General features: G+C 57.3%; 1 protein-coding gene across 1 annotated transcript; it reads right to left on the bottom strand.

Annotated features, from left to right (window-relative positions):
- CUEDC1 (CUE domain containing 1) lies at positions 1 to 26,497 on the bottom strand. Its single transcript, XM_055794569.1, has 11 exons — positions 22,688 to 26,497; positions 8,462 to 8,940; positions 7,802 to 7,929; positions 6,770 to 6,896; positions 5,017 to 5,200; positions 4,053 to 4,136; positions 2,943 to 3,032; positions 1,940 to 2,033; positions 1,671 to 1,729; positions 906 to 976; positions 1 to 648 (listed from the first exon to the last, which is right to left on the bottom strand). The coding sequence occupies exons 2-10, from the start codon at positions 8,750 to 8,752 to the stop codon at positions 909 to 911; spliced, it is 1,125 nt and encodes a 374-aa protein (XP_055650544.1). The 5' UTR covers positions 8,753 to 8,940; positions 22,688 to 26,497; the 3' UTR covers positions 1 to 648; positions 906 to 908.
- Between the last annotated feature and the right edge of the window lie 135 nt (positions 26,498 to 26,632).

Here is a 26,632-nt window from a genome sequence, read left to right as displayed (position 1 = left end):
GCAGTTTTAGCAATGCCAAAGGCAAAGGTTTAATTCAAAGTGAAACGCCTAGGAAAAGAAGGCCTTTCCTTTTATAAACAATTTATATTATTTGACTATTACCTGATCTGAATCTCTGCTCATTACCCCTAGCGATAGTAGACAACAGCTGTTAGGTTCACTTTCTCACGTGTGGTTGATTTTTTTTCCTGTGTGTGCAGAGTAAAGTTACATCAGATCGCTACAGAGATATGTTCAGGAGTGCTCCGGCCAAGCAGATCCCACACATGAATGCGTCCTCGTTAGTACAACTGATTTTCATTCCTCCTGCGATGCTGCTCGGACAGAGAGCGCAGGCAGGACGCTGCTCCTCCCAAGTCTGAGCTCCGCTGGCTCCTCTACAGCAGCTCACATCAGCTGCCGACTTTTTTTTCCTTTTTTTTTTTTTCCTTTTTGGCTGATTTGCTAGATAGGATAAGTTGTTTTCAAACCACTGGTAAGAAAACATCGTGCCTCACTTCAATACTTGTACTTCAGAGGAGTACAACAGCAGAGGGGGAACAGCCAAAAAACTGGGTAATTTGTTGGGTGTTTTTTTTCCTTTTTCAGCCATCTTCTTATGAAGCCCTGTGCACATTCTGTGCCAGCAAGAAATCCCAGCGCTGGGACCTGCAGGGGAGGAGAAGGGGAAGGAAGGACAACAGCACGTGCTCAGCCTCACCACACCGTGGCCAGCACCAGCACATCGTGGCACCTGGGGCTGTCACCAGCCACTGCACCCGCAGCAGCTGACGGGGCTCGTCCCCACCCAGACACGCTCTGGACCCAACCCCGAGCATGCAGCCCCCTCCTCCAGCCAGGACAGACGGATGGACGGGACCATTCGCACGCTCACTGGGAAGCGTTCATCCCCAGGTACCTCTTACCATTTACTGCCCTTCCTTCGGCGTCTCCTCCTCCTCCCGGAGCTGCTGCCTCCGCGCTTGGAAGTCTTCATCTGGAAGGTAGAAGCAGGCAGGGGCTGTTGGGGGCTGCAGCCGCTTCCACGCTGGGATGCCGGCTTCTGCACCAAGGTCCCAGCTCCATTGGGTGCCCCAGCGAGGAGGCAGCCCAGCCTCTGCCCCCGAGCAGGGATTTCCTGGCCCAGACAGACAGTTCCCAGGGACTGGGACACGGGGACCCTCTGCCAGAACACACCTGAGAACACTGGAAGGAAGTTTTGGCCCATGGGGCATTTCTGCCATGTGGTCCCACCTGAGCCAGCCCGGGGTGGCCCAGGCTGACACAAAACCCACTGCCAAGCCCTGCTGCTGTGCAAATTCGGCTGACAACAGATTTGCCAGGACTGTGCCCCAGTTTTGGGCTTCACATCCCACAGGGCCACACAGCCCAGCTGCAAGCCCCTGCAGCTCCCGAAAAGAGGAGATCCTGTCCCTGGCCACCCCTGCAAGCACACTGTCACAGGAGAGCTGCGTGGGACCAGGGATGAGCCCATGGCATGGGTGGCCATGCCCTGGCACAGAGCTGATGGGAGCCACCTCCAGCAGAGCGATGGTGTGGGGCAGGATGTGGCCAGACCCCACGAGAACCCAGCTCACCATGCTGAACACAGCACACACAGCACAGTACAGCACGGCACAGCACGGCACAGTACAGCACAGCACAGCACGGCACAGCGTGCCATCTCTTACCACATGAATGTCCTTCGACATCATCGAGAAGATTTGCTGTGGAAGCCGCTGTCCCCAGCCTGCACCCTCTGCTAAGGAAAACCAGTCGTGTGGCCAGGCCGTGGCCGTGGCAGCACAAACGCCCTTCCCAGCCATGGCCCAGCCGTCAGAGGCAGCGGGAGGCTCCAGCCAGACTAGACCATGGCCTTGGGTATCCCCAGGAGCACCCGAGTGAGGCCATTCTGACAGCCCCGCACCCCCCCACAACTCCCCAGCCCCTTTTAGGATACACCTGGTGCTTCAACAAGTGTTTTCTTTTTGATTTCCTCATCTTTGTCTTCTCGGAGAAGGCTCTGGCAAGTTCAAACAGCTTCTTGCGGGTGGCTGGAAGGAAGCAGCTGGCTGAGGGTCTCACCCCAAGACCCTCCCAAAGCTGCCAGGGGTGATGGGGAGGAGACAGCCAGGACCAGCAGTGTGATTGCTCCTCACCAACACCCTACAGTGATGCCCTGGGCTCCCCACCGGTCCCTGGCAGGGGGTGCTGACGTTTTTACCCTTTCACTGGGATTTTTGTGACCTTCCCTACCCACGACTGACCCACACATCCTCAGTGTCTCAGGTGGCTGCAGCCGGACTCAAGCTGCCCCAAAGACCTCGGTCTGTTTTGCGATGGGAGAGGTGTGCTGTGACTCGCTAAGTGGAAAGGACTGGAAAATGGAGAGTTACTGCAAACCCTCACCTTGCTTTTCTAGGATCCACACAAACTCTGCCCAGAAATTCCTCTACTCCCCAGCACCACCTGCATCCTCAGCTCACACCACAACCCACGTGTGCACCAGGGACAGACGGATTGCGCAGAACCAGGGCGCCAAGACCCAGGTCTCCATCTCCCATCTGTTGTGCTGGTGCCCAGCCCCAGCGTGAGGCACAGGAGCTCCCTGCCACTGCTGAGGGCCAGGAGAGCACTGGTGCGGCGAGGATGCACCAGCCCAGGGCTGTAAAATGCAGCTTGAAACTCAACCCCAAAGCGCCAGTGCTGAGGCTGAGCACCCTCTTAGCACAAGGTGCCACTGCAGCGCGCAATGGCCTGTGCCCTGCATGCCACTGTGCCAGCCCTCTGCGTGGCTCCCAGGGTGATGGGGACATGCATGCCCAGCTGCCCAGAGAGGAGATAAGGAACCCACACGCATACGTGCTGGCACGCGTGTGTGCACCGGCCAATGTGCACACACAGGCAGGCTCCCACCTCCCCCCAGCCCTCGCAGGCATCCCGGAGCTTGCGAACCAACTCACATTTTCCCATGTGTTTCAATTTGTCTCTGAATAAGGCATCATCAGACACGGCACTGCCGGCCTCGCTGGTTACAGAGGGGGCTATGTCACCTGGAAGGCAAACATCTGGTCACTGGGAGTGCGTGCGCGGTGAGGGGCAGCTCGAGACAAATCATTTCTGTGACCCAATTCCAGCGCCAGTGAAGCGCAGCCCTGCCACGAGCAAAGCTGAGCAAACGCAGCAGGATGGGGGCAGTGGCACCCCGTGGCTGGCTCCGGGCGAGGACCCTCTGCGGGTACAGCCCCTGAGCCTGTGGGTGCAGAGCTGCCAGCGGGCAGCATGCCCTTAGCCCTGCGGGGCTGCTCACCTTGAGCTGCCTGCGAGCAGATGTGGGGTGAGCAGCAGCTCAGCCTCACCACCAGCACCACTGCAGGGCAGGATGGTTCCCTCTGGGCTGCTCCAGGGACAGCAGCCCCAAATTACCCTGGCACTGACTGCACGGTGGCTATCAGATCATGCCCATGCTCAGCGCCGGGGATGGCTGGGTCACTGGATCAGGAACAGACGTTCAGGTGGCCCAGTGCCTCAGGTGGAGCAGAGACCCCAGCAGCCATGTCTTCCTGGCCACCTGGGCCCATGCCCTCCCCCAGGCGCGGGTGCCCCCGAAGCGCTGTGTGCCCCGTGGAGCTCTGCCATGGCGGCTGCATCTCGCCTGCCCCCGCACGGGGCCACCAACAGACACCAGCTCTAATTCTGACTCTGGGCAGCTGCTCTGCTCACCGAGGTTAATCAGGATTACCCAGGGACAGTCATGCCTCCCCGGCACAATCCTCCGCTCTGGCCAAGACAAGGGAGGGCTTTGTCTCCCCTGGGAAGAGGATCCCAGCCTTTCCACCCGCAGGGATGGAGGGAGGCAGGATGCAGGAGCACCTCCACGTGGGGAGGTCAGCAGCACCCCTCCCCATCACCCACCAGCTCCTCTCCCGTGCTGGGGGGGCAGCAGGGAGGGACCAGCCAGTTTCCTCCCCCCGCAGCCACTTTGGAGGCAGCTGGGCAGAGGGCTGGGAACACAGGAGCTGCGGGGCATCCCGCTGCCAAGAGGCACCGCTCACAGGCATCTTGTAAGTTACCTGATATTACGGAGGAGAAACCGAAGTCGCTGCTGACAGCAATGCTGCTCGACTTGGATTTTTTTGACTCGTATTTCAATCGATCTGAAAAACAAAAAGCCCGGCGCCCTGCTTGATCAGACCCCCGAGGCAGCACATGTGGCTCTGCTCCCCTCTCCCCTCACAGCCCCCACAGCTGCAGAGGGACAGGCTGATGGCAGGGGACGGAACTCGGGCTTCACCCTTTTGGCAACCACAAGCACTTAGATGCGAGCCCACAACAGCAGGCGGGAGCGCTCCTCTCACCGCAGCCCACGAACCACCCACCCACCACAAGCATGCGGCGAGTGCTCCGGTGGTTCCCAGCCGCGGTGGCCGGGGACAAGCCCTGCCATGAGGATGTGCCAGGACCCTGCAAAGCACCAACGAGACCTCTGAGGGAGATGGCCCCTCGGCCGCGGGGCTTGGAGCCGGCAGCTGTGCAAGGGAGGGAAAGGGCAGCTCTTTGCTCAGCAGCAGCAAAACCACTGACACCCTCGAGCCCTGCCCGTGGCGCCAGGTGAGCAGCCAGCTGCCGGCCAGCCAGGAACGAGTGTGGTGACAGGGAAGGAGCAATCACAGCAAAACTGCTCTCCAGTTCAGGCCCTGCCAGCACCTGGGGAGGGCACACAGCTGGGCAGGGTGCACGGGCCAGGCTGGGCTCAGAGGGCATTTCCGAGGCTCCTTGCTAGGGATTTTGCTGGGCTTTGCCAGAGACACCACAGAGAGGTGGCCAGGGGGAGGACAGCCTCGTGTCAGGCAGCTGAGCACCACGAGAGTGGGGAGCAGCCCACTGCCTGGTGTCAGCAGCTCAGACCACCCACCACCAGTCTGGCCGCATCCTGCGCTGGCTCCACTTTGGCATGAGCCGGACAACGCCGCTAGCAGCCAGTGCAACAGTGGGGCATGCACCTGAAAAGCAGAGGTTTCTGAAGGCACTTCTCACCTCTCTCCAGGGCAAGGAGGAAATCCCGGTTCCTCTGGAGCTCTTTCATGAACTCTTCATTTTGCAGGAAGAGTGCGATCCGCTCATCTTCCAGGTACTGCTTCCACCGCCGCTCCTGCTCCAGGGAGCCCTGGCCACGTGGGGCAAGCCCCCGTGGCACAGGCTGCCGGCAGCCGTGGGAGCCCTGGGCAAGAGGCAGATGCGGCAGAGGTCGGTCGGTGGTCTCAGTGCCCGCGCTGGCACACACAGGAGGCTCCCTGCAGCAGCGCCTCAGACTGACCTTGGCCTTTTGCTCCTCTGTTATGCTGCTGCACCCGCAGCCCTGATGGCCATCGACTGCTGCTCCCCATCGGGGTCCCTCCCTCCTACACCCAGCGCCCGACAGCCCAGGGCAACCGTCCTCCCGCACTGGCTGCGCTCGGGGCAGTGTTGCTGCAAAGGGGACTGAGGGGACAGGGCACTGCTGCCTCTGCCCGGCAGGAAGGGGGACCGGGCGGAGGGAGGAGGGGATGGACATCCCATGTGGGAATGGGGACCTCTTGGTCTGGGGTCAGCGTGGCACAGGGAGGAACTGGTGCCTCCAGAAGAGCTTCTCTGCAGAGTGCAGACTTGCCAAGATTTTTAGCTTTAAACAATGGGGTTGAACCAAGATAGAATCTGGTGCGGAGGCAAGGGAGAAGGGTCTCAGCCAGTGTCACTGCTTTTATTTCCCCCTATCTAAAAAGCAGAGACTGCAATTTCCACTGACAAACATCCCTGCGCGAGGCACCTCATGCTCTACCCCCGCTCCCAGAGCAGTTGCACCTGGGGAGCAGCAGAGCTGCACTCTAGCTGCAGCCTCATCCTTGCATACAATATTTATCTGATTTGTAGCTGCCCTCAGAGACACATAAAAAGCAAAATCACACAATTACCGTGGAAAGAAAAGGGCAGCTGCTCCTCTCCTCCCCCTGAGCCCAAATGAACTGGCACGTTCCTATTCCCAGAAAGGTAATATAGCCCACGAAGCTCAACTTGCAGGGCAATCATTTATGAAAACGTGGCAGGCCACCTTTGGAGCCAAAAGGGGAGGGAGGAGCTGATGCACGGGGAAGGCAGGGTGCCTGCAACCCCCACCAGCCCCTTGCTGTGACAGGAGCCTCATTTACGAGCTGGCTCCAGTGTTAGCAAAGGGGCCGAGGGATGCCCCGGGCATGCAGCGTGCCTGGAGCCGAGCTGGGTGCCCAGCACTGTCTGTCCCCACTGCAGGCAGGAAGGCACCCACAACCCCAAGCCTTGTGGCTCCAAAAGTGCCACAAAACACATGCAGACTCCAATTTCCTAGGGCCAAATCCTCTGGTTTGCACTACATTTTCCACCCAAGTTCCACTGCACCAACCCTTGTGCCCTGGCAGTGCCGCTCTCCCCCAGCATATGCTGGTCCTGGTCCCTACCTCACCAGGGTAGCAGGTAAGATTTTCAAGTAATTTAAAATATTAGGTGCTTATTGCAAGCGGCATTACTGGCACTAACTGCCAAGTAAACACCAGGAAAAATATCAAAGCCTCGCTGGGAGAGTCCTCTTTCACACCTTGCTCACTTCAGCCTCGCCTTGAACAACAAGATGCACTCCAAGACTTTCAGCTTGGTCCGCAGCCAGCACCCAGATGCTTTCAGAGCTCTAACGCTGCAGGTTGTGACCAAGGATGGGGTTTGGTGCTCCGTGTCACACCGTGGAGCCAGGGCATGGGCTGGAAGGGGCGGCAAGCCTCACCTGCGTGCTGGCAGTCTGCTGGGGCAGGATGCGGAGGAAGTCCTCAGGGAGGTTGCCCAGGAGCGGCGGGTTCCAGTTCCTGTAGTGCCCAGGCACTGGGGTGCTGCCGGGCCCTGGCACGTCTGTCCTGCGGGGCAAGCACAGACAGCACCACTGGTGAGGGAGAAACCCGACGTCTGCCACCACAGCAGGGCACAGGGCCCAGCATGGCAGTCCCCGCCCCGGCTACACGAGGGGTCCTGGGTACCAAAAACCCACAGTGCACCTCCCAGACCCATGGTGTTAGCTCTGGGGAGTGAAAAGCTGTCCTAGCAAGTTTGGAATCTTTGGGAGCTGCATTTCAAGCCTTGCCCTGCAACTGTGCGAGCTGGATTTCCCTTCTCCTCCCCTTTTTGCTCAGACTCCCAGCAAACAGCCCTGCGGAGCCCCAGCACTGCAGGATTTTGCTTACAAAGCTGATGAATGTCTCTCACCAGATGTCACAGCCCGCCTGCACAGCCAGCAGCGCCTTCACCCCAAGGGAGCTGGCACAGGGGTGGCCAGGGCTTTCCTGCAAGCCCCAAGCCTACAGCCGAGCCGGTGCTGCTGGGGGACAGCCCGCACCCCCGGGGCCAGAGACCCCCTGGGGCTCAGTGATCCAGCAGCAGCAAGTCAAACCAATCCGAGGACGCCCTTGCCGAGAGCCACAATGCGTGGGGCCCCGGCTGCCCAGCACCTGGTGTTTTTGAGCAGAGGCAAGCACTCCCCACCCCCGGTAGCTGATTTTTGCCATTCCACACACTGCCGGAGCAGCTTTCCAGGCCCCTCAGCTGCTCGCTTTTTAGGGCCTCGCAGGGATTTTTTTAGCCAGCTGTGAGCTCCATTCATCTCCCCTGGCTTGGTCTCGCCCAACCCTAATGAACTGATGCCAGATGCCCCTTGCTGGGGCCAGCTAACACACAGCAGGACCCCTCGGGCGCCAGCACAGGGTGCTTTGCCAGCCACCATGAGCAGAAGGCACGGTGCAGCCGTGGCATGGGGCTGGGGGCTCACCTGGGCGGTGGGGTGGGCGGTGCGCGGGGGTAGCGGCCTCGGAACGCCTGGCTTTCGTAGGCGGGAGGGGAGTAGACAGGAGGGGGCTCCTCATCCGAGCTGTCCGGCTCCAGGGTCCGCTCCAAGATCTGCAGGGCGAGAGGACAGTGTGAGGGCGAGCCAGGGAAATGCGGGCCCCCGTGTGCGGAGCAAAGTGGGGACAGCACAGGCTGAATGTCACTGCGGAGAGGATCAGGGCAACCTCCTGGCACTGTCCCCCCTGCACTGCGGAGCTTTTGGTGGAGTTTGGAGATGCTGCTCTCAAGGGACGAAGTGTTGCATTTCAGGTGGGTGGCTGAGCCCGCCCTGGGGTGCATGCAGCCCTGGGGTGCCCCTCTGACAGCAGCAGAAGGGTCTCTGTTGCGTTCTGGGGTGGGAGAGCACTCCAGCTTGAGCCTCAAGCACTGTCCAAGACAAACCAGCCAGGCTGCACACTCCAGATCTGCCGAATTGGGCACTCAAATCTCTGCCTGCCTGCAGCAGCCGAGTAGCACCATGCTTGGGCAGAAATGAGGCAGGACGAGACAGACGCCCGCTCATGATGGGCCAGCGTGGCAGCCAGGAGTCCAGGCAGGGAGCCCCCACCCACAGCCACACATGGAGGCCACTGACGGGGGTTACCTCGGCAGGGATGCTGTCCTCCGAGTCCGAGCTGTCGTCACAGCCGCTGCTGTCCAGGTTCATCTGGAGGAGCTGGTCGATGGTGGCATCCACAGCGCCGTTGTTAGCTCTCAAGACGCACTCAATGATGTCATAGTCCATGTTGGGGAACATGGTCTTGAAGTCCTCCATGGCCTGGTTGAACTCCAGCCGGCGGACCTGCCTGGCAGGGCGGCTGTTGTTGAGCTCCTGGGCGGAGGAGCCGCCACGTGAGCTGCCGTTGCTGCTGCTCCGACGGAAGAGGCTCGTCATGGCGGGGCAGCTGGCGCAGGGCCACAGCGGCTGCGGTCCCAGCTGCAGCGAGGTGGGCGCCCACCACCACTTGTCACGGGGCGCTGCCCCAGCAGCCGGCGGGGAGCATGGGTGGGCAGCGGGGGTCCCGCTCCCCCTGGCCAGCAGCACCGCGCGTCAGCCTCCGGCACGCTGCAGCATCCTCCCACCTGTGGAGGGGAGAGGGGAGAAAGTCACCCACGGGACAGAGCACCCAGAGGCACCGTGAGATCCCGCATCTTAGCAGAGACCATTTGATTCAATTTGACCCATCCAGCCACATCCTCGTGGGACCACCCCATCCCCGCAGCGGGACCGATGCCAGAGCTTGGATGTGCCACGGCAGGTGCTGTACAAACAAAACGCAAGGTAAGAGAAACGGCATTAATTCCACGGCCAAAGGCTCCCTGGATTTAACATTTCCAGGTTTGACATGTTTTTATAAACACAGTAAAGTCTCTCTTTAAAATAAAAAATTGAGTCGGCTCAGAGTTTCAGAGCAGGGGGCTAAAATACTCTGCAGCACGGCAAATCGACCCTTGGGAAAAGCCACCAAATCCAAGATTAACATTCACTTTAAAACCATAAACAGATTATAAAGCTACTGCTTCTCATTTGGAAATGCAGGGCCAAATTCAGTTCTGGATTAACTCCACTGTTGAAGCAGAATTACCCCAGGAACACTTTAGATCCATAATATCATTTTCAAAGGCTTTTTCCTAAGTGGGCAGGCAGAGAGTTCAAGATAACTGTCCCTAAAATGGTATTTAATTCAGAAGAACGTGCCAAGCACACTTCTTAGCGAAACAGGGTATAATCAGATTCAAAGCCATTAAGTGCAGCAGTCACCTCTGAAGGTCACCCGGGCTCCCCCCTGCCCGTAGCGAGGCCGTGAATGACAGCCACATCCCCAGCGCTCGCCCAGCCTTGGCCACCACGCCAGCAGGAAGCCCCCAGCTGCTCCAAGGGGCTTCCAGAGGCTACCGAGAGCAAAAGGCACTTGCAAAACGTGGGAAACTCAGTGTGATCTCTGGTACAAGGTTACTTTTGCAATGCAAGTTAACCCCTGTTTTCATCCCCAGGGACAGCCCTGCTCTGGCTTGGTACCCAGAGGAATCGCTGACAGCTCCAGAAGACAAGGGATGGTTCCTGCTCCATAGGCACGCTCTGCTCTCCCTCCCTGGTTGTTTTTTTTTGTAATCCTGGGTGCATTTGTGTGCCGCTGAGCCCCACGAGCGAGCCTGAAATGCAGCTCTGTGCAACCACCGCCACAGGCACCCGACCAGAGCCTGCACCTCAGCCAAGGGCAAGTGGTCCCTGGCTGAGTATGGGGTGCCACCTTCCCTGTGGCATTCGCTCACCCCGCAGGACAGGACCTGTGGAAAAGCAGCAGGAGGATCACTGCTGGGCACAAGGGGCCATTGCCAAACAGCACCAGCAACCCCCAGCTCGCTCCCCACTTGCTAACAAAATACATTTAACAGATCGCTCAGCTGAGAACTGTTTCCATCCCCGCGTCGCTCTCTGTCCCCAGGATCTGCTCCAGCTTGCCAGGAGCCAGGCGCGGAGCAGTGTTGTGTGAGCAGAGCAGGAACAATTCCGACAGCCCTGCCCGGCTCTATTCACTGAGGACAAATAAATCTGCTGGAGTCAATTAATAAAATACTGCTTCTCGGTTCCTCCTCTGCTACCATGACTCATTCATAGCAAAAAGCCGGCATTGTTCACACCTCTGGTATTATTCTTTAATTGCAATATTGCATGGCTGGTTTAGTCACATATGAAATTGAGTTATAACATATTCAGAGAATACTCACGCTCCTTAAAAGATTTGGCTACTCCAGGAGGATGGGGAAAGTGCCTGGACATCAAGGGGAAAACTGCTCATATAGGATACACTGCAAACATACACATGACCCAAATATGAAGATGAAAGCTTCTGCAGAGAGCCGTTAGCTCAGCAATGACATGCTAGCCCATAAACCTCAAATAGTACCATCAGCCCCCAAAATGAGCAAATGGGCTTGGAAATCCCCAGATCTATTTAAAAATCCTAAGATCTATAAAGTATCAAGAAGCACCTGTTGCTTGGGGGCTCTTCATCTCCCAGCGTTTGATCTTTGAGCGTATATTTAAGGTCTTCCCTGTAACCACAAAGGCCACCACTGCCAGGCGCTGGCACTTCCCCTGCGACCCCTCTGCCTCGCCAGGGGGGAACCGGCCACTCCCGATGCAAACGCCTCTGTTCAGGGGAAGATGTGAGTCAACGTGACATGACGGTCTGGGACATCTCACTGAAATCTCAGCCCGTCCTGGGTAGCAGGGCTGAGCGCAGCAGCACGCCAAGTAACTGAAAGCTTCTGGTCAGAACACAAACTAAATCAGGGACGCGGACAAGATATTTATATGCCAAGGAGGTTCTGCTGCACATCTGCCTTCAAACAGCCCGGAGGGATCACACTGCTGGGACCCTCCCCACCCTTGAGATACGGCCGCAGGCTGCGGGGCTTGCAGGAGGCTGCTGCGAAGGGCACGTTGGGCAAAACCAAGGTGCAGCTGGTGCCCCCAGCACAGACCAGTGCCCCCAGCACAGCCCAGGGCAGCTTGGCGTGCCCCATGGGCAAACACCACTGTGGGCAGAGGTGGCTGTGGTGAAGCACTGCAAATGCAGGCTTTTAAGCCCATTTTTGAAGTCCTGCTGTTAACACAGAGAAATACAAACCACTACGCCAGCATGAGTTAAACATCAGAGAAAAGCAAGTCATCGCATCGTCAGAAGTTAATTTAAAAGATAAACCCGCAGTTGCATTGACAGGATCCTCCCCAATTCCTACTCATCTGCATCAGCATCTTCAGGCGAGCAGTGGAGAGGGCAGTGGGACCCCCAGCTGCCAGCATGGGGAAGGGGCTTGGCACATTTCTGGCCCTTGTTTCTGTAATGTCAGTGAAGGGCTGGGAAGACGCCAGGAAAAGCAAAACCCTTTGAATTTCCCAAAAAGGAAAGAAGAAAGCTGGTGTCTGCCTGCCAGCCCAGGCATGAGCATGGGCATGCTTGGGGCATGACAGGGTGCAGACTGGGCTTCTCTTCACCTTGTGTCCCCCATTTGCAGAACAAGGCTGTGATGACTCATTTAGCTGTTGCCTCATCAACTTTCTTCCTGTCTTAAAATAGTTCTTGCTCTGCTACCACGCAAAAAGGACCCTGAATGCTGTTATTCATTCATCTAAACCCAGGCACAGGCATAATCCTCTGCCCTTCTGCTGCACCCAGCACAGGAGCAGCTTAAAGGCTTTGCAAGCTCTGGGTGTGCATGTCCCCATCCCACAGGTTGCAGGGAGCAGCAAGGTGGCAGCCGGGACCCCAGTGGGGCTGGCACTGCCCCCGTGCCCCCCACCAGCGCAGGGTAAAGCCTCCCATCCCAGCAGGGTCATGGGGCACAGGCAGTGCCTAGTCCCAGCTCACCCCAGAGACATGGTGGCAGCTCCCAGCAGAGCCACCTCCGTGTCCAGCAGCCATGGCTGGTCCCAGCACTGACCTGCGCCATGGAGAAAGTGCCAGGTGACATCCCAACACCAGGCTGGGGACCAGGCACAGAGCCAGCACTGCCCCTTCCACCACAACGCTGTAGTGGCAGACCGGCAGGAAAGGCTGCCATGCTGCCATGTCCACAGGAGCTTTTATTGGAGCAGCTCTGCACTCCAGGATGGGAGGCTAGCACCAGAAATGCCCACGCAGGTTTCGCCATCACTGCCTAGCCAGGACAGGGCAGGATGCTTGCCAGCACACGGCCAGGGTCGCTTTCACACTGCACGTTGCACTCAGGCATCAGCACATGTTTGGGTCCAGCTCCTGCCATTAGGTCCTCACTTCAAAAATAAAAAAATGCAACCAAACAAAAGCCGACCTTTGGGGAGGAGGCTCACCCCTGCAAGCCCATGGGTGCACCCTGCCTTTCCTCCCACCCGAGCCACTAACAACTTGCACAATTCAGATCTGTCCTCGCCTGAGCCAGAGCCAAGAACAGGACGTCGGCAGCCACGAGAAACCCTTAATAAGGCTCCTTGGGGACCAGATAAGGCATGCACAGCCTGGGGGAGCACGTCCCCCCTGGTGCCAGCCGGCACCCCGCCTCTACAAAGCTGGTTTTCACCCAGCCCCGGGCATGGGGCACTCGATGCCTTGGAAAAGCAGACTGGGACAGCCCCAGAGGCTGCAGGCGCTTCGGGTCGGCTCCAGGCAGGAGCAAGCACGGTGCAAGGCACAGAAGAGGCTGCCTGCAGCTCAGCCAGCAGCCATCCAGGAACAGCGCAGATGAGCAGCTGGATAATCCCAGGGGTTGGCTGAACTGGTAATGTCATGCTGGAAACAACAGTTGCTCTGCTCTGCGAGGAATGCAGCCCAAACGGAGGAGCAAACAGCTGCAAAAGCACTGGGACTGATGGCTTGCAGCATGGGGAAGAGCTTTGGCATCAAGTGCAAACGAGAATATTCCCTTCCCCAGTGCCTGCTGCAGCTCAGACAACAGATGGGATTGCTCAAACACCGCTAAAACAGCCCCTTTTCCCCTGCTATTGCTATGCTCTGCTTGTAGATCATTCTTGCAAACATGCTGGAGCCATGACCCCCCTTTGCAGCCAGGACAGGGGTGACACCACGGAGTGCTTGTTCCCCCCAGGCCGGCACTCACCCGCTCCCTGGGGGTACCATCGCTCGGCAGCGGCGGCTGCGAGCCCAGGCCTGTGATGACTCAGCGGGGGGATGTGGAGCAGAAGCGCAGAAGGCATCTCCATGCACAGGATTATCCAGAGACGAGAGCTGCCAGCGCCCCATCTTCTGGAGGGAAGACTCCCGGAGGAAATAATGGCTCCGGCCAGAGCAGATTTGCTGAGGTCTGCCTGCAGCCAGCCCCTGCAAAGGGATTGCTGGATACAGGCACAAGAAGTCCAGGAACACGACCGCTCTGTGGCTGCAGGTGCGATTACAATAGGATTAAGACTAGGATGAAAAGTAAATGATGGGGAACAAAAATTACAGCAGTGTCTACCAGCAAACTGAAAGGCAGAGCACATGCCGAGAATGTGCAGGATGGGGCTTTATCAGTCTCTCCAAAATCCCCTCTGTCACCTTTCTGTCTGCCTCAGGGGATGTGTGTGCCCACCTCCAGGGCCCACAGCCTGGGAAAACTGCTTGCAAGCAAATCCTTTTTCACGGAAACAAATAAGCACCTGAGGATCCTCTTTAATACTTGTTCTACCTCATATTAAAATGGCTGGGTTTAAGCCCTTTTCAAAGTAAAAAGCAATCAGGAAGGAGAGCAGCAGTAAGCCCTGCTTGAGAACCTGTGCAGCACGTAGCTCTGCAAAACAAAATTCCCCTCTTGGCTCAGAGAGCAGCATTCAAGGCCAGAGGAGCAGCCGAGAGGGGACCAGGGAGAGCCACGGAGTGACTCTGGTCCCGACACCCGGCATCATCAGTGTTACTGCTCAAGCACTCTCACCTGATGGCTTTACTGGGGAGCCCGTGGCCAGACCTGCGCTCTGAGATGCACGATAACCATGTTTAAGAGAAGAAGCGTCAGCTGCTGCTGCCTCGGGGCACCCATTGCTCGCCCAGCTGTGGCCAGCCATGCCATCCATCCAGACAGATTTATGAGGGCCCTTTGTGAGCCGACCAAATGTCAGCCTTCCACAGCACCCAGACGGCTCATAAACCAACGACACCCAGCTAAAAGCTGGGGGGCCGCACTCAGCTGGGGCAGGAAAGCTGGACACGGCTCTGCCAGGGGCCCCTCGACCCCCAGAGCAGCACCCGAAGCACCCATCTTCTCCCCGCCAGTGCTGGGATGCAGTGGGATCTGCAAGGGGGCTGCCCAGCACTGGAGGTCCTGGCACTGCCAGCCACACCGGGATGCCTCCAGCCCTCTCTGCCAAGGGAGGGCAGAGCCAGCCCCCTGCCCTTCGGCATTGTGCCGTGCTAATCCTGGGCTTTCACACATTTGCCAGGCCAGAGTTACAGCCACCCTCCTCTCCCCGCCCCAAACTAAGCCTATATTAATGAGGTAGCGCTAGATCTTGATCAAAAAGTTGCCTGCTTTTGGAGGCTGCCTTGCACTGGTTTCATTGAAGGTAATTTGATCTTGGTAGGACGACATTCCTAAAATAGTTGAGAGAATTCAAACATGAAATAAGATTTCCAGGAAGAGATTAAAAAAAAATAGGTCAAGCAAGTGTAAGCGGTTAAAGTAACCAGCATCCCTTTGTATGGTTTAACTGCATCTCTGTTCAGCTCTACCTTATATCAACATGTAATAAATTAGATGCAAGAGGTTGCCTAAAGCGGAGAGGCCGATGTAAGATTATTCTGCAAGGTGGCTGAACACTGGTGACCTTTCCTCCTCCGGCTTTCACCACCACCATCAAAACACACATGTTCCAGCTGAAAAATCAGCTTAAAGCTCGTTTGAAACGGCTACGAGGAGCAAGTGTTGCCCGGTGCAAAGGCACAAGCAGCAGCAGCATGGTCCGGGTGCCAGCGCTGCCGCTGTCCCACGGGAAAGCCCTGCACCCATCATCAAACTCCCTGCCTCAGTTTACCCACCCATCTCCAGCCTCGCAGGAGGGAAGCCCAGGCACCCCCACGCTTGCTCGCATCCCCCCCTGTGCCGGCCACAGCCGTCACGCAAAGCCCTCGCGCCATATGTCACACAAACCCACCTTTAACTGCTTATCCCTTCTTCTCCCTTTGTGCTCCCAGCTCGGCACAAAAGCCCCGGGAAGCAGCAGGGAGTGAAAGAAAATAAAAATTCCTGCAGAGACAAAGGTGTGCGGCTCTCCCCAGAGTCGGACTCAAGTCAGGGGGTGCAGAGAAGTCACCTCCGAGCAATTTTCGGGTTAGATTTGGTCAGCAAGCACCTAAGGGGGAGCAGGCGAAAGCAAACCCAGGCTGGGGGCAGGGTCAGCCCCACTCCCCAGCTAATTAGCACGGCTGATTCACAAATGCTAATTTGCCATTTTAGGTCAGGGGTCAAAGAAATTAAGGGACCAGAGGGAAAAATGGAGAAAGAGCCTGAGCAGAAGCAGCCCCTTCCCCTCCAGCTCTTTGCATAGCAGGAACATACTGGAAGTGGACTTGAATGGACTGGAATTAGACTGGGCTGACCCTGCCCCAGCCTGGTGGTGCACAGCATCTCTGCAGGATCTGGCCCAGGGCATCCCACAAAGGCAGGCAGCCTGTCGGCGACAGGCAGTGCAGAGCGGGGCCAACACAGGCAGAAGGCGGCACCGAGGTGCTGCCCAGCTACCCTCCAGCTCCTGCCGTCAGGGTTTAAGGGCCATCGCTTAATGTGCAAAGGAAAAAAAACCCGTATTGATTCGCCTGAGGCTCCATGGAGCAGTGAGACCGCACAAGTTTCTATGGAAACAAAATTAGTTGAGTAAAACTCTGACTGCACGGTGAATTATTTACCAGGACAGGCTCCTGGCCATTAGGGTCTGGTGAAAAGCTTTAGAGGTGATCACTGCGCGGGCTGCTGGCAACCCCCCTCGGGACACCGAGCCACGGCCGGGGAGGAGGAAAGCCCCTGGGTTTCCACATGGTGGGCAGGGTGAAACCCGCCAGGATGCTGGGGGCACCCAGGCAGGAAGGTCCTGCACCTCCATCGCCACGTCTGCAGTTCAGGCGTCCCTGGGGAGAGGATGAGGGTGCTGCGGGGGGACAACAGGGAGATGCAGCAACGGGAAGATTGTGATGAGCGGGCAGGAATAAGCTGGCTTCAAAGAGAAGAGCTGCAGGTGTCCGAAGCTGTTGCCTTCCTGGGGGTTTTCATGACAATTTGACCATACCGATGAGCAGGGATGCTGCTGGACCGGTCACCAGCCAGCTCCTGCCCTGCCCTCCAGGAAGGCGAGTGGGCACAGACGTCCCAGCAGAGCCTCTCCAGGGAAGCCAAGGGAGCCCCGGCACTGTCCTGCGGGTATTGTGGGTGCAGAGGTGAAGCAGAAGACACCAGCCCACCCTCCCCAGCAGGACTCCTTGCCTTCCCCCTCCTCTCCAGCCCCTTGCTGCATGGCAAGGCAGCGACACGTGGCATCAGGCCAGTGAAAAGGCTCCTGCCTGATGCCCGCCTGCCACACACCGGCCACCCCGCGTGGTTGCCCATCCCTCGGCACCCAGGACAAGGGATGAGCCTGCGCTGCTGCCATGCCACAGGCAGGAGCTGGCAGGAGCCACCCGCAGCCCCGCTCAGACTGCAGTGCCTCTCAGCACCGCACTTACAAGTTGGGATCGCTGGGAGCCAAGACCAAGGGGAAGAAAGGGACTAATTAAGTTGCAAATGGAGAAGCTTTTTTTTTCTTTTATGAGTCACTAAGCCATATGGCTGATGCAAGCTATCCCACGAAAGTGCCGAGCCGACAATTCGGGCGCTGCTGTACCCTCGTTGTCCTGGGACACGGCGTCACACTGTAATTGCGCTGGTCTTTTGTCCTCCCTCGCGCCGGGTGACATTGCTCAGCAGAGGAGAACCTGCTTGAAACGCTATACCTCGCCAGGGACAGATATTTAATTAACACCAATACGTCATGCCCCTCCTGCCAGCCTCAAGAACAGGCTCCTCCATCCTCAGCACAACAGGACTCACCGCGGCACAGAAAAGCCCTTGGAAGCCGAAATACCAAGTTTGCTCTGTTCCTTCTGCTCCATCACAGCACATCTCAGTTTTATACAGAAAGTATACAGAATGCTAACCTGGATTTGAAGCCAGGCCAACGCTCAGATAAGCTCTCAGTCTCCTTTCAAGCTGAGCAGTAGCCTGCTCCCGTGGCAGCACAGCCCTGTTTCTCAGCAGCAAGGGAAACTCAGAGCCCCCAAGCAGCAGCTCTGCTCACTGTCCCCTTCGCCCACCAGCCACGTACTGTGCCCAGCCACCAGACTAGGTCGCGCTCTTCTTCAAACTCCCATCTCGCTTCTGTCTCGTTATTTTTGTTTGCAAAACTAATTCACATACAACCTCACCGTTGTCCCGTCCCAGTTGCTTTGCACTGGCCTGACCATGGCAATTGCCAGCCAGGGAGATTAAAAGCCACAAGGATTTTATAACTAACAGTTTAGACTCCAGGAGCGTGGGAATCCTCTCCAAAGGTTGTCCCCCACCCCCATCGCTGCCTTACAGCCCCAGCACATGATTCCAACACAACCCAGCGCCATCGGCCAGGGCTCTGGCTATCATTCCCTCCCAACCCATGCCCAGCCTGGCTCTGTGGAGGCATGAGGGAGAGCACCAGCAGGGTCCTGCTGCAAGCTGTGCCCAGGCTCCGGGTCCCCCCATCCTGCCCGCCCCCTCACAGATGGCACCTGGAGGTGAAGGCAGGGCAGAGGAGGGTGCGGGTGCAGCCTGCGGTACCTCCCTGTGCTCCCCGGAGCTTCCTGGCTGCTGCAAAGGTTGCACTCATGTGCGTTCCACCACTGCCCAAAAGCGTGGTGGCACAGAAAAACCCCACTGTTAGAACTGACTCTGTAACCGAGGCAAATACTGAAATCAGCTTTGAGCCTGAATGTCACTGTAACCCATCTAGCAGCATGCCATGCCCCATTTTCTGGAGCTGATTGGCCTGTTTCCCCCCTGTTCAAGCCCTGCTTTCCCACGCCAAGGACAGCGCGAGGCTCCATCGCCGGCATGCTTGCGTGCTCAGCTGCGTGCGCCTTCCCCGGGGAAGCGAGCGAGAGGCAGGGATCGACAAGCTGTCAAGCAGAAGGAAGAAATACCACTTCCAGGAGTCAGAGCTCATTTCCCAGCAATAAAAACAGATTGGGGCTGGGGGAAAGCACCACTAATGGGGATGTATATCCCACACCGCTTCAGCTGCCGATAGGAAAGGACCTAGGGGCTGCAGACTGGAAAAACAAAAGCCATCAACAAATGCTTGGATTTAAGCAGTACAGCCCTAGACTGGACTCGAATCGGCACATAAAGGATCTGCCCTTCCCCACAGGGATTATGGCTGTGGACGAAGCCCTCCACGTGCCAGCCTCAGCTCCCCAGCTCCTAGCTACAGCTCCACCAGCAGATGGGAAAAGAAAACCTTACTGCTTCCTCCTGGGGGAATTGCTCAGGTCAGCATCCTCAACCTCCCCACTCTCTCCTCCAGCCCCTTCAGCTCCATTATCCCCACTCCACCCACTCACGCTCCTCTGGGGACCTGAGGAAGGGCCAGAGTACCCACTGCTCATAAAATGCCGCCTAGAAATAAAGACCTAAAGTGTTTGTGGTTCCTGGAGTTATTTGTGGGTGGATTTTACCTCCTTTTCCATCTATTCTTGGTGTGTCTTGGCAAGGAGGGTCCTTACCGGCGAGCCAGCAGCCTGCCTTCCCTCTGCCAGGCTCGCACCCTGCAGCTGCAGAGGATATGAGAAGGAGAGTTATCTCCCCAAAACAAACCCCAGAAGATACAGGAGGAACCCGCAGCGATGGGGACACACTGGAGCCCAGCCACGCACAACCGTGGCAGGAGGGGACAGTTCCTGCAAGGCAGTTACTTTGGGTTTTAAGGCACTTGTTTGTTTGTTTGTCGCTGGGCAACCAAGAAGATGGAAAAAAATATCAATGTCATATTGTCACCTATGAGTCACCGCTGAGCACGGGCTGAGATGCCCTGTTCCTCCTGCTGCTGAGCACGGGGCAGCCAGGGAAGAGCCCAAGGCACCCCAAAAGGGGCTCACCCCAGCTACTGCTGCCCGCCCAGTCCTACCCCAACACCTTCCCCGTCCCTGCAGCTGGGGACACCAGAAGCCCAGGGACATCGGTGGCCCAGGGACAACTTTTTGGGCCCTGGAAAGCTGCGCAGGAATTTGCATTCATATTTGCATTTCCTAATTGCGCCTGCAGTTTCCTGGGGCAGCGGCTGGCTTTGGTTTCCATGGCAGGTTTTGTGAGGACCCCAAGAACGGAGGGAGGCACAAAGGGGCCACAATGGACCTGCCACTCACCCGCATCAAAGGTGGCCGGCAGGGCGGGACAAGGGCACCATGGACGGGGGCACCACTGCCTGCCCCCCCCCAGCACTGCCAGCACCAGAGTGGACACAGGGAGCCCCCTGGGCCAGAGAAGAGGCTGGTTGGTGGCCGACACTCACGGGACACCGGCCGTCTCGGCACTGCCAGAGCAGTGGTGGGGACACGCCGCCAGCAGGGCTGCTTGACAGAGGAGCCAAGTCTCAACCACCATTGCCCAGAGGTGGCAGCTGCCCCATGCCCGTTGGTAGCGGTGCAAGAGCCGGACCCAGATGTTCCCCCTGTTTTCATTTCCCATTATTTTCAGCTGGCTTTCCATCCAGCTGGGGTGGGTTTCTTTCCCATTCCAACCTCCCTATTCCATTTAGGGACCATCTCGCCAGCAAGGCTCCCTGCTCTGCTTGCCTTGTGCACTGCTGTGCCCATCCAGCTCCTGCGCCGTCCCCAGGGAACCGGCAGACCAGCCAAAACCAGACCCAAGGCCTGGGAAAACCTGGTCCCTGAACTGCTGCTACAAGCCCAGTGCCACCGAGCAGAGGCAAAGCTCCAACCAACATCCCTCCACACACCAACCACGGTGACAGTGACGCTGCCACCCCAGCCACACCACACATTACCGCCTCACACACCCATGAGGGGCTCCACGTTATTACTTCAAGTATTTTTCTTATTTTATAGCATACAATTATCATCACCATCACTAACTGATGCTACCCAAAAGCTTCCCAGCTCTGATCACAAGCACCCTGCGATGCTGGCCAGCAAACACACCCGGAGCATTACAGCAGCAGCCCCCTCCCTGCAGGTCCCACCCTGGGATTTTACCCTCATGGCACAGACACCAGGCACAAATGACCCTCTGGCTCCTCTCCTGGCTGTTCCCCTCCAAATGTCAGCGTCAGTACGCAGCATCCTCACCCCCACGGAGGGTGTTTGTGCAGGCAGAGAAGCACCAAGCACTCACTACTACTCACTCGCTGCTTGCTCTTATCAGCGCGGGGCAGAGGGGGACCACCGCCCTGCCACGACAGCAAAGCCTGCTAACCCATGCTACACATCCAGCCAGGGGAAAGGGTTAGGTGCCAGTGCGTGGGTTCAACGCCATTAGGTTTTTTTAAATTGAAAGCTCTGTTTTTAATAATGCTGAAAAAGTCAAAACTTCCCTGGGAACTTTGCTGCTGGGAAGAGGATGGGCGCCTTTGACCCGTCTTTGAAGGAAACGCTTTTGGCAACCAGAGGCACCAGCAGCACAAGGGGCTGTGAGCACCCAGGGATCGGCATGTAAAGCTGTGCCAGCATCAGGCACATCCTCACTGTGGCACAGGCAGGCACTGCTGGGCTGGTCAGACATCATGGCAGGGAAGGCCGCAGGAGCAGGGTGCACAATTACAGGGAGCAAAAGGCACAGTGAGCAGACAACGGGCTGGGTCTCCTTTGCCACACGGATCGCCAAAAGCTTTCTTCTAGCGGCTCCCCTGGGGTCTCACTGCCCTGGCGCCAGGCTCCAGACGGGTACTTCCATGTGAAAACCTTCATGAAAATCACAAAAAGCTTTGCAGTGGAGCAGATGCTGCTTCAGCCTGTGTCGTTAGAGATGGATGAGGAGGAGGCGAGAAGAGCCACAGCTTCCCCGGCCACAAGGCAGCCCCGTCAGCAGAGCCCCAGTCGCAGACCCAGAGGTCAGCCCAGGATGGCGGCTTTCCCGCCCGGCTATCCCTGCTGCTCCGTCCCCCACGTTTGTTGTCAGCGGTAGCAGCAGGAGGAGGTGTGAGGAGGAGGTGCGACTCCACTGCTTTTTTTAAAAAAATAATAAAAATGAGCCTTTCCAACCCGCCTGAGGAGACAGTGCACGAGAGCGCTGCTTTGAACAGTGACTTCCCCAGGCGAGGCAGCTCTCAAACCCTTCCCCATTGCCGTTTGCCCACAGCCCACTGGCGGCAATTTCAGCGCTGGCCGGGAACGCCGGGTGAGGAGAGTTATGTCCTTATGGGGGGACACGGCCACAGGCCCACCAACAACCCCAAGCCCAGGAGGTGCCCCCCAACACCATGGCACGCCAGGGCCCCGCTGCGGCTCCTACACTGTGCTGTGACCCGGCTGAGATGTCGGGGTACCAAGTGCATCGCTCGACGAACAGGTGCAGAGGAAGGGGGTGACATCCCGTGGCGGGAAGCCACCGAAACACAAACCTGGGGGTGGCGATGCCCTGGGGGCAGAGGTGGCTGCCCGGACCTGCCCCACAGTCGGGGTCTGCGGTTCTGCTGCCAGCCCCGAGCAGGGTGGGATGGGGATGGGATGGCGATGGGATAGAGATGGGATAGGGACAGGGATGGGGATGGGGACCGGGACGGGATGGGGACGGGGATGCTTTGCCCTGTGCACCCAGCCACGCCGCGGCGGCTGGCTCAGGGACACCCCCATCCCCAGGGGCCCTCCCCACACGGGACGGCCTCTGCGGGACCCCCCGGTGCTCGGCGGGAGCGAGGACCCCGAACGGCCGCGGCCGGGAGCTGCGGGGCCGGGCGAAGCGGCGGGGCCAGGCCGCGGCCCACGGCCGCCCGGCGCCCGGCCCGGCTCCCAGCCCTCCGGAGAGGGGCGGCCGGGCAGCCGCCACAGGCGCAGCCCCTCGCCGGGCACCGGGCCCGGCCGCAGCCCCCCGCGCCCCGGGCCGCCCTTGCGCGGGCCCCAGCGGAGGCCGAACCGGCGGCGCCCCCCGCCCCGCCGGCCCCGCCGCCCTCCCCGGGTTCGGCCAGGCGTTGCCCCCGCCCCGGCCGGGCCGCGCAGCCCCGGGGCCCGCCGCGCTCCGGGCCGCCACCCGCGCAGGCCGGCAGGCGCGGCCCGGCCCAGCCCGGCGCGGCTCGGCCCAGCCCGGCCCGGCGCACAAAGAGCCCCGGCCCGCCCCCCCTTACCGGCGGTCGGCGCTGCGGGGGCGGCGGCGGGCACCACTCGCGCCGGGAACCATGGAAGGGAGCCGGGACGGGAGACGTACGTGGCGGGCGGGCGGGGGCGGCCGTGCCCGGCAGCTGGGGGCGGCGCGGCGGGGCCGGGGCCGGGGCGGCCCGGGGGGGGCGCCGGGAGCGGGGCCTAGCGGCGGCCGGGCCGAAATGCAGCGGCGACGGGGGGTCGCTCAGGGCCCCCCTCGGGGGGTCACCGCCCCCCCTCCCCGGGCCGAGGCGGCCGCTGGCCGCGGGAGCCCGCGCCCCCGGGCCCCTCAGCCCCGCCGCCCCCCGGGCTCTGCCCGGCCCCTGGCGGGATCCGCGGGAGCCGAGGGTCCCCGGCGCTGCCCCAGGCCCCCCGGCTGCGGGGTCTGGCAGGACAGCATTCCGAGGAGCGCGGCTCCCCAGGGCCGGTTTTCAGTCGCCTCCGCGCTCCGGAGCGCGCCTGGCCCGTGGCTCGTAGCCCACCAGCAGCCCGAGGCACGGCGGGGTGAGGAGCAGGATGCCTGCTCCTGCCCCAGGGGCCGAGCGCGGCACACGGGTTATAAAGAAGCTTCGCTTGGGCCACAGACAGAACGCAGCCGTATCCAGCGCCACAGCCCCTGACAGCTTGCAGCCATACCGTGGAACGGCTCAGGCCGGGAAGCAACCTCTTACTAATTACAGCAGCCAATTTACACAGGGCAAACACTTCCCGTTTTGCAGAGAGCGGAGAGAGACCGCCAGCGGCAGCAGGTCAGGGCCTCCACTTCCCTCGTCGCTCTCCAAACGCTTCCAGACACGCTGCGGGAGGAACGCCGCATCTCGGGGCACCCACGCCAGCCTCCCGCAGCACCCTGCCGTGGCAGGCCAGACCCGTTGGGAAGCACGGCTGTGGGTGCCAGACCCCCGCACGCCCATGGGACAGCCCAAAGCTCTCCCACAGGACAGCCCTCCATGCAGAGGTTTTTGCCCGCTCCCTCGTTTCATCCGCATCTGGCAGCTGAGCGATCCTTAGCCTGGCTAAAAATCTGTCAGGCTTTGACAAGGAACGCAGACATCAGTTCAGAATGCAAACGTTGGAGGCAAACCTTGGGCTTTCAGCGCGTACGAGCACACGTGCTGCAGCATTTGCTTTCCCAAAGTTAAAGGCAGATCAGCATCTCTTCCGGACACTGCACCTTGCAGTGAGCTTTGTTGACTGCAAACTCTTTTCCTAATCCAGGCTCATTTCAGGGGAAACAGGCGATTTTATCACGTTTCTTTACTGTCCTCTGATATGGGTCTTAGCTGCTAACGACACTAGGAAGTAAAAAGAAATGGGAATAGAAATACACAACTATGAGGAATTAAAATAGCAAATTTAATTCAGCCAGTTCCAACTAAATTGGCATTTCCCTGAAAAACAAACCTTGCACGGAAAACACAGAACACAAATGTTTTTGTCTTGACAGCTGGTGAGAACAACTAAGTGAAATGGTGACTGGAATATTTCTGGCTTCTCTGAAAAACAAAAGGTTCCACACATTCTGAAAACGCCCCTTGTTTTTTTACTGAAGGGGCTGATGTTGGAGGTAGCTATTGCAAATGCTTCGCGAGGAAAGCAAAGGTCTACACTCTGATGCAAGCAGTGATTTCAGATGCCCATGCTGAAATGTTTTACAAACGTCTCCTTTTCAAAAAGCGTTTATGCTTCCTTGAAGAAAAACCCAGGACTTTTAAAAATTATTCAAATTAGCCCAGAAACCTGAAGAACAAAAAAAAAACCCTATTATTTTTAAAAATCGTAAGCCCGGCTTTCCCAATGCTCTTTACTTGGGCTTCCAGGAGATGCAATGTACAGCGAAACGACGTGACGCTAACGCTTTCGCCAGGCTGCTGCGAGGGAGCTAGCTGGACAGCTTGGCTTGGTTTCTCTTAGTGCTGAAATACTTTTTTCCAAACCAATACCAAAAAAGGTTTGTTTCTAGGTCAAGACCTCAGTACTCAATTTTAACTAGGGACTGACAGGCAAATCTGAACACAGCTGTAAAATGAATTCGCAATAGAAGCTCAGGCATTCTTTTTCTGATTAGAAAACAGTCATTGAGCCTTGTGCGTTTAAAGGTGAAAGCTATTTTTGACATAAAAATTAGCACGTAGTTCCTCTGTCATCCTTCAGTTGCTGCTCTGGAAGCTGCGAGCAAATGATCCAAAGATGAGAAGTACAAACACACTGAATCAAACAAATAGGTAGAAGGGGATCAAGTTTTTAAGTTTTATTCTGCCTGACAGGGGAGGAAGACAGTTATTTTTACACTTACTATTTATCTTAAAAAGCACTGGTAAAAAGGTCCACTTAAGCACTGAGGCAGACCCAAAGGCATTTAAAAACTTAAAGTGCCCTTAATAGCTGCCTTTTGAAAATACTGTTGGATCTGTTTTTGAGATGGATAAACAAGCCACCAATAAAGCAAGGCAGGAGTTTTCAGAAGGACCCGGCAGTGAAAAACTGTAGTCCACCTCTCAACAACTCGGCTCCCATACAGGGACCCCGAGACTAATACCAGAGTACTGGATGCTTTTAAAAACCTAAGTGTTCCCAAAATTCAAATTTTCCTTCCTTCTTTCTTTGGCGGGAATCTAACCCCAACAGCCTTGGAAATTAACCCCAGGCAGTTTTCAAATGTGGCTGATTGACCGTTTCTAAAATAAAACTGAGCGAAAAGCAAGCAGAACTTGGGAGGGCTTATCACCACCAGTAATGCCACCGACTAATCCCTCGGCAACCCCGGCCCATTTATGTAACCTGGGATTGCTGCAGCTCAAACAGCTTATTGGGTTTTTGGCGTCTTTCTTTAAACCTCTCATGGACAAATGCAAACATGTTAAATACTTTTTTCTTCTGCCACACTAGTTATTGTAAGCGGGTGAAAAAGAATCTTCTATTTGTGAACAATGGCAAATAGAATTTAACTCACACTCTGCGAGTAACACGTGCTTCTCTCATCCATGATCTGGACTGACGGGAGATCTTCCCAATTTGTAACACTTGAGGGTAATTCTCCAATGGCAAGACATAAAAGGTCAAACCCCAAATTTCTCCTCACCCCAAACACCCTTTGGAAGCAGTGGAGTGTTCCAAATAGAGAAAAAGACATGCCCAAGGTAAACCATTTCTACAATATTCTGGCAGCGTGGGTGGCTGTGCCATAATACTTACTTCCCCGTGGCTGGCTTCTCCACGGTGCCTTGCCGAGCCAGGCACCCGGAGGCTCTCCTTGCGCGGAGGACAAGTTTTTGTGCCATTGATCTGACTGTTCTGACTTTCCACGGCACAAATCCTTCCAAGGCAAAATTCAATTTTAAAACTTCCAGTCGGTGCTAAGCCATTAACCTAATGCTGAATGCTTATGGAAACTTAAGAAGAAAAAAATAAAACCCCTATTGAACTACTTGCAATCGGAGACCTCAATGGGCTCGATATAAAACCCACTCAAATCAACGGCAGCAATAGGCTTCCCTGGATGTTGGACCAGATCCAGCTTAAAAGTTTCCATGAAATAAACTAGGCTAAGCGCATCAGCTGCATAGAAACTAACTCTGTGTAACAGCAGTATCTGTTCTTCACATCCACCATTTTCTTACAGACTTAATTCCCCAGTGCTGCAGCAACACGAGTTGCCATACAAATCACTCATTGCTGTCGTGCAACCAGACATCGTCTCCCAACAGCAGCTGGCCTCTCTCGTTACACTGTGGATGAACTATTAGTTGTAAGGTAGCATGCACGCCATATAAACTACTTGACCAGGTAGTTTTCATTTGTCAGAAAAACAGCTTCATGTATTTCGTATGATGGCATTACAAAGTGAAATTGATGTCTGTATCGAGACAGCTGAGGAGCACACCTCGGAACCATTTATACACAGTACAAAGCAAATGTTTACCCAAGTACAA

The sequence above is a fragment of the Falco peregrinus genome, chromosome 2 (assembly GCF_023634155.1).
Source record: "Falco peregrinus isolate bFalPer1 chromosome 2, bFalPer1.pri, whole genome shotgun sequence".
Classification (NCBI taxonomy): Eukaryota; Metazoa; Chordata; class Aves; order Falconiformes; family Falconidae; genus Falco; species Falco peregrinus.
Note: the sequence above shows the minus strand (reverse complement) of the source record. Positions and strands in the feature narration are given on the sequence as shown.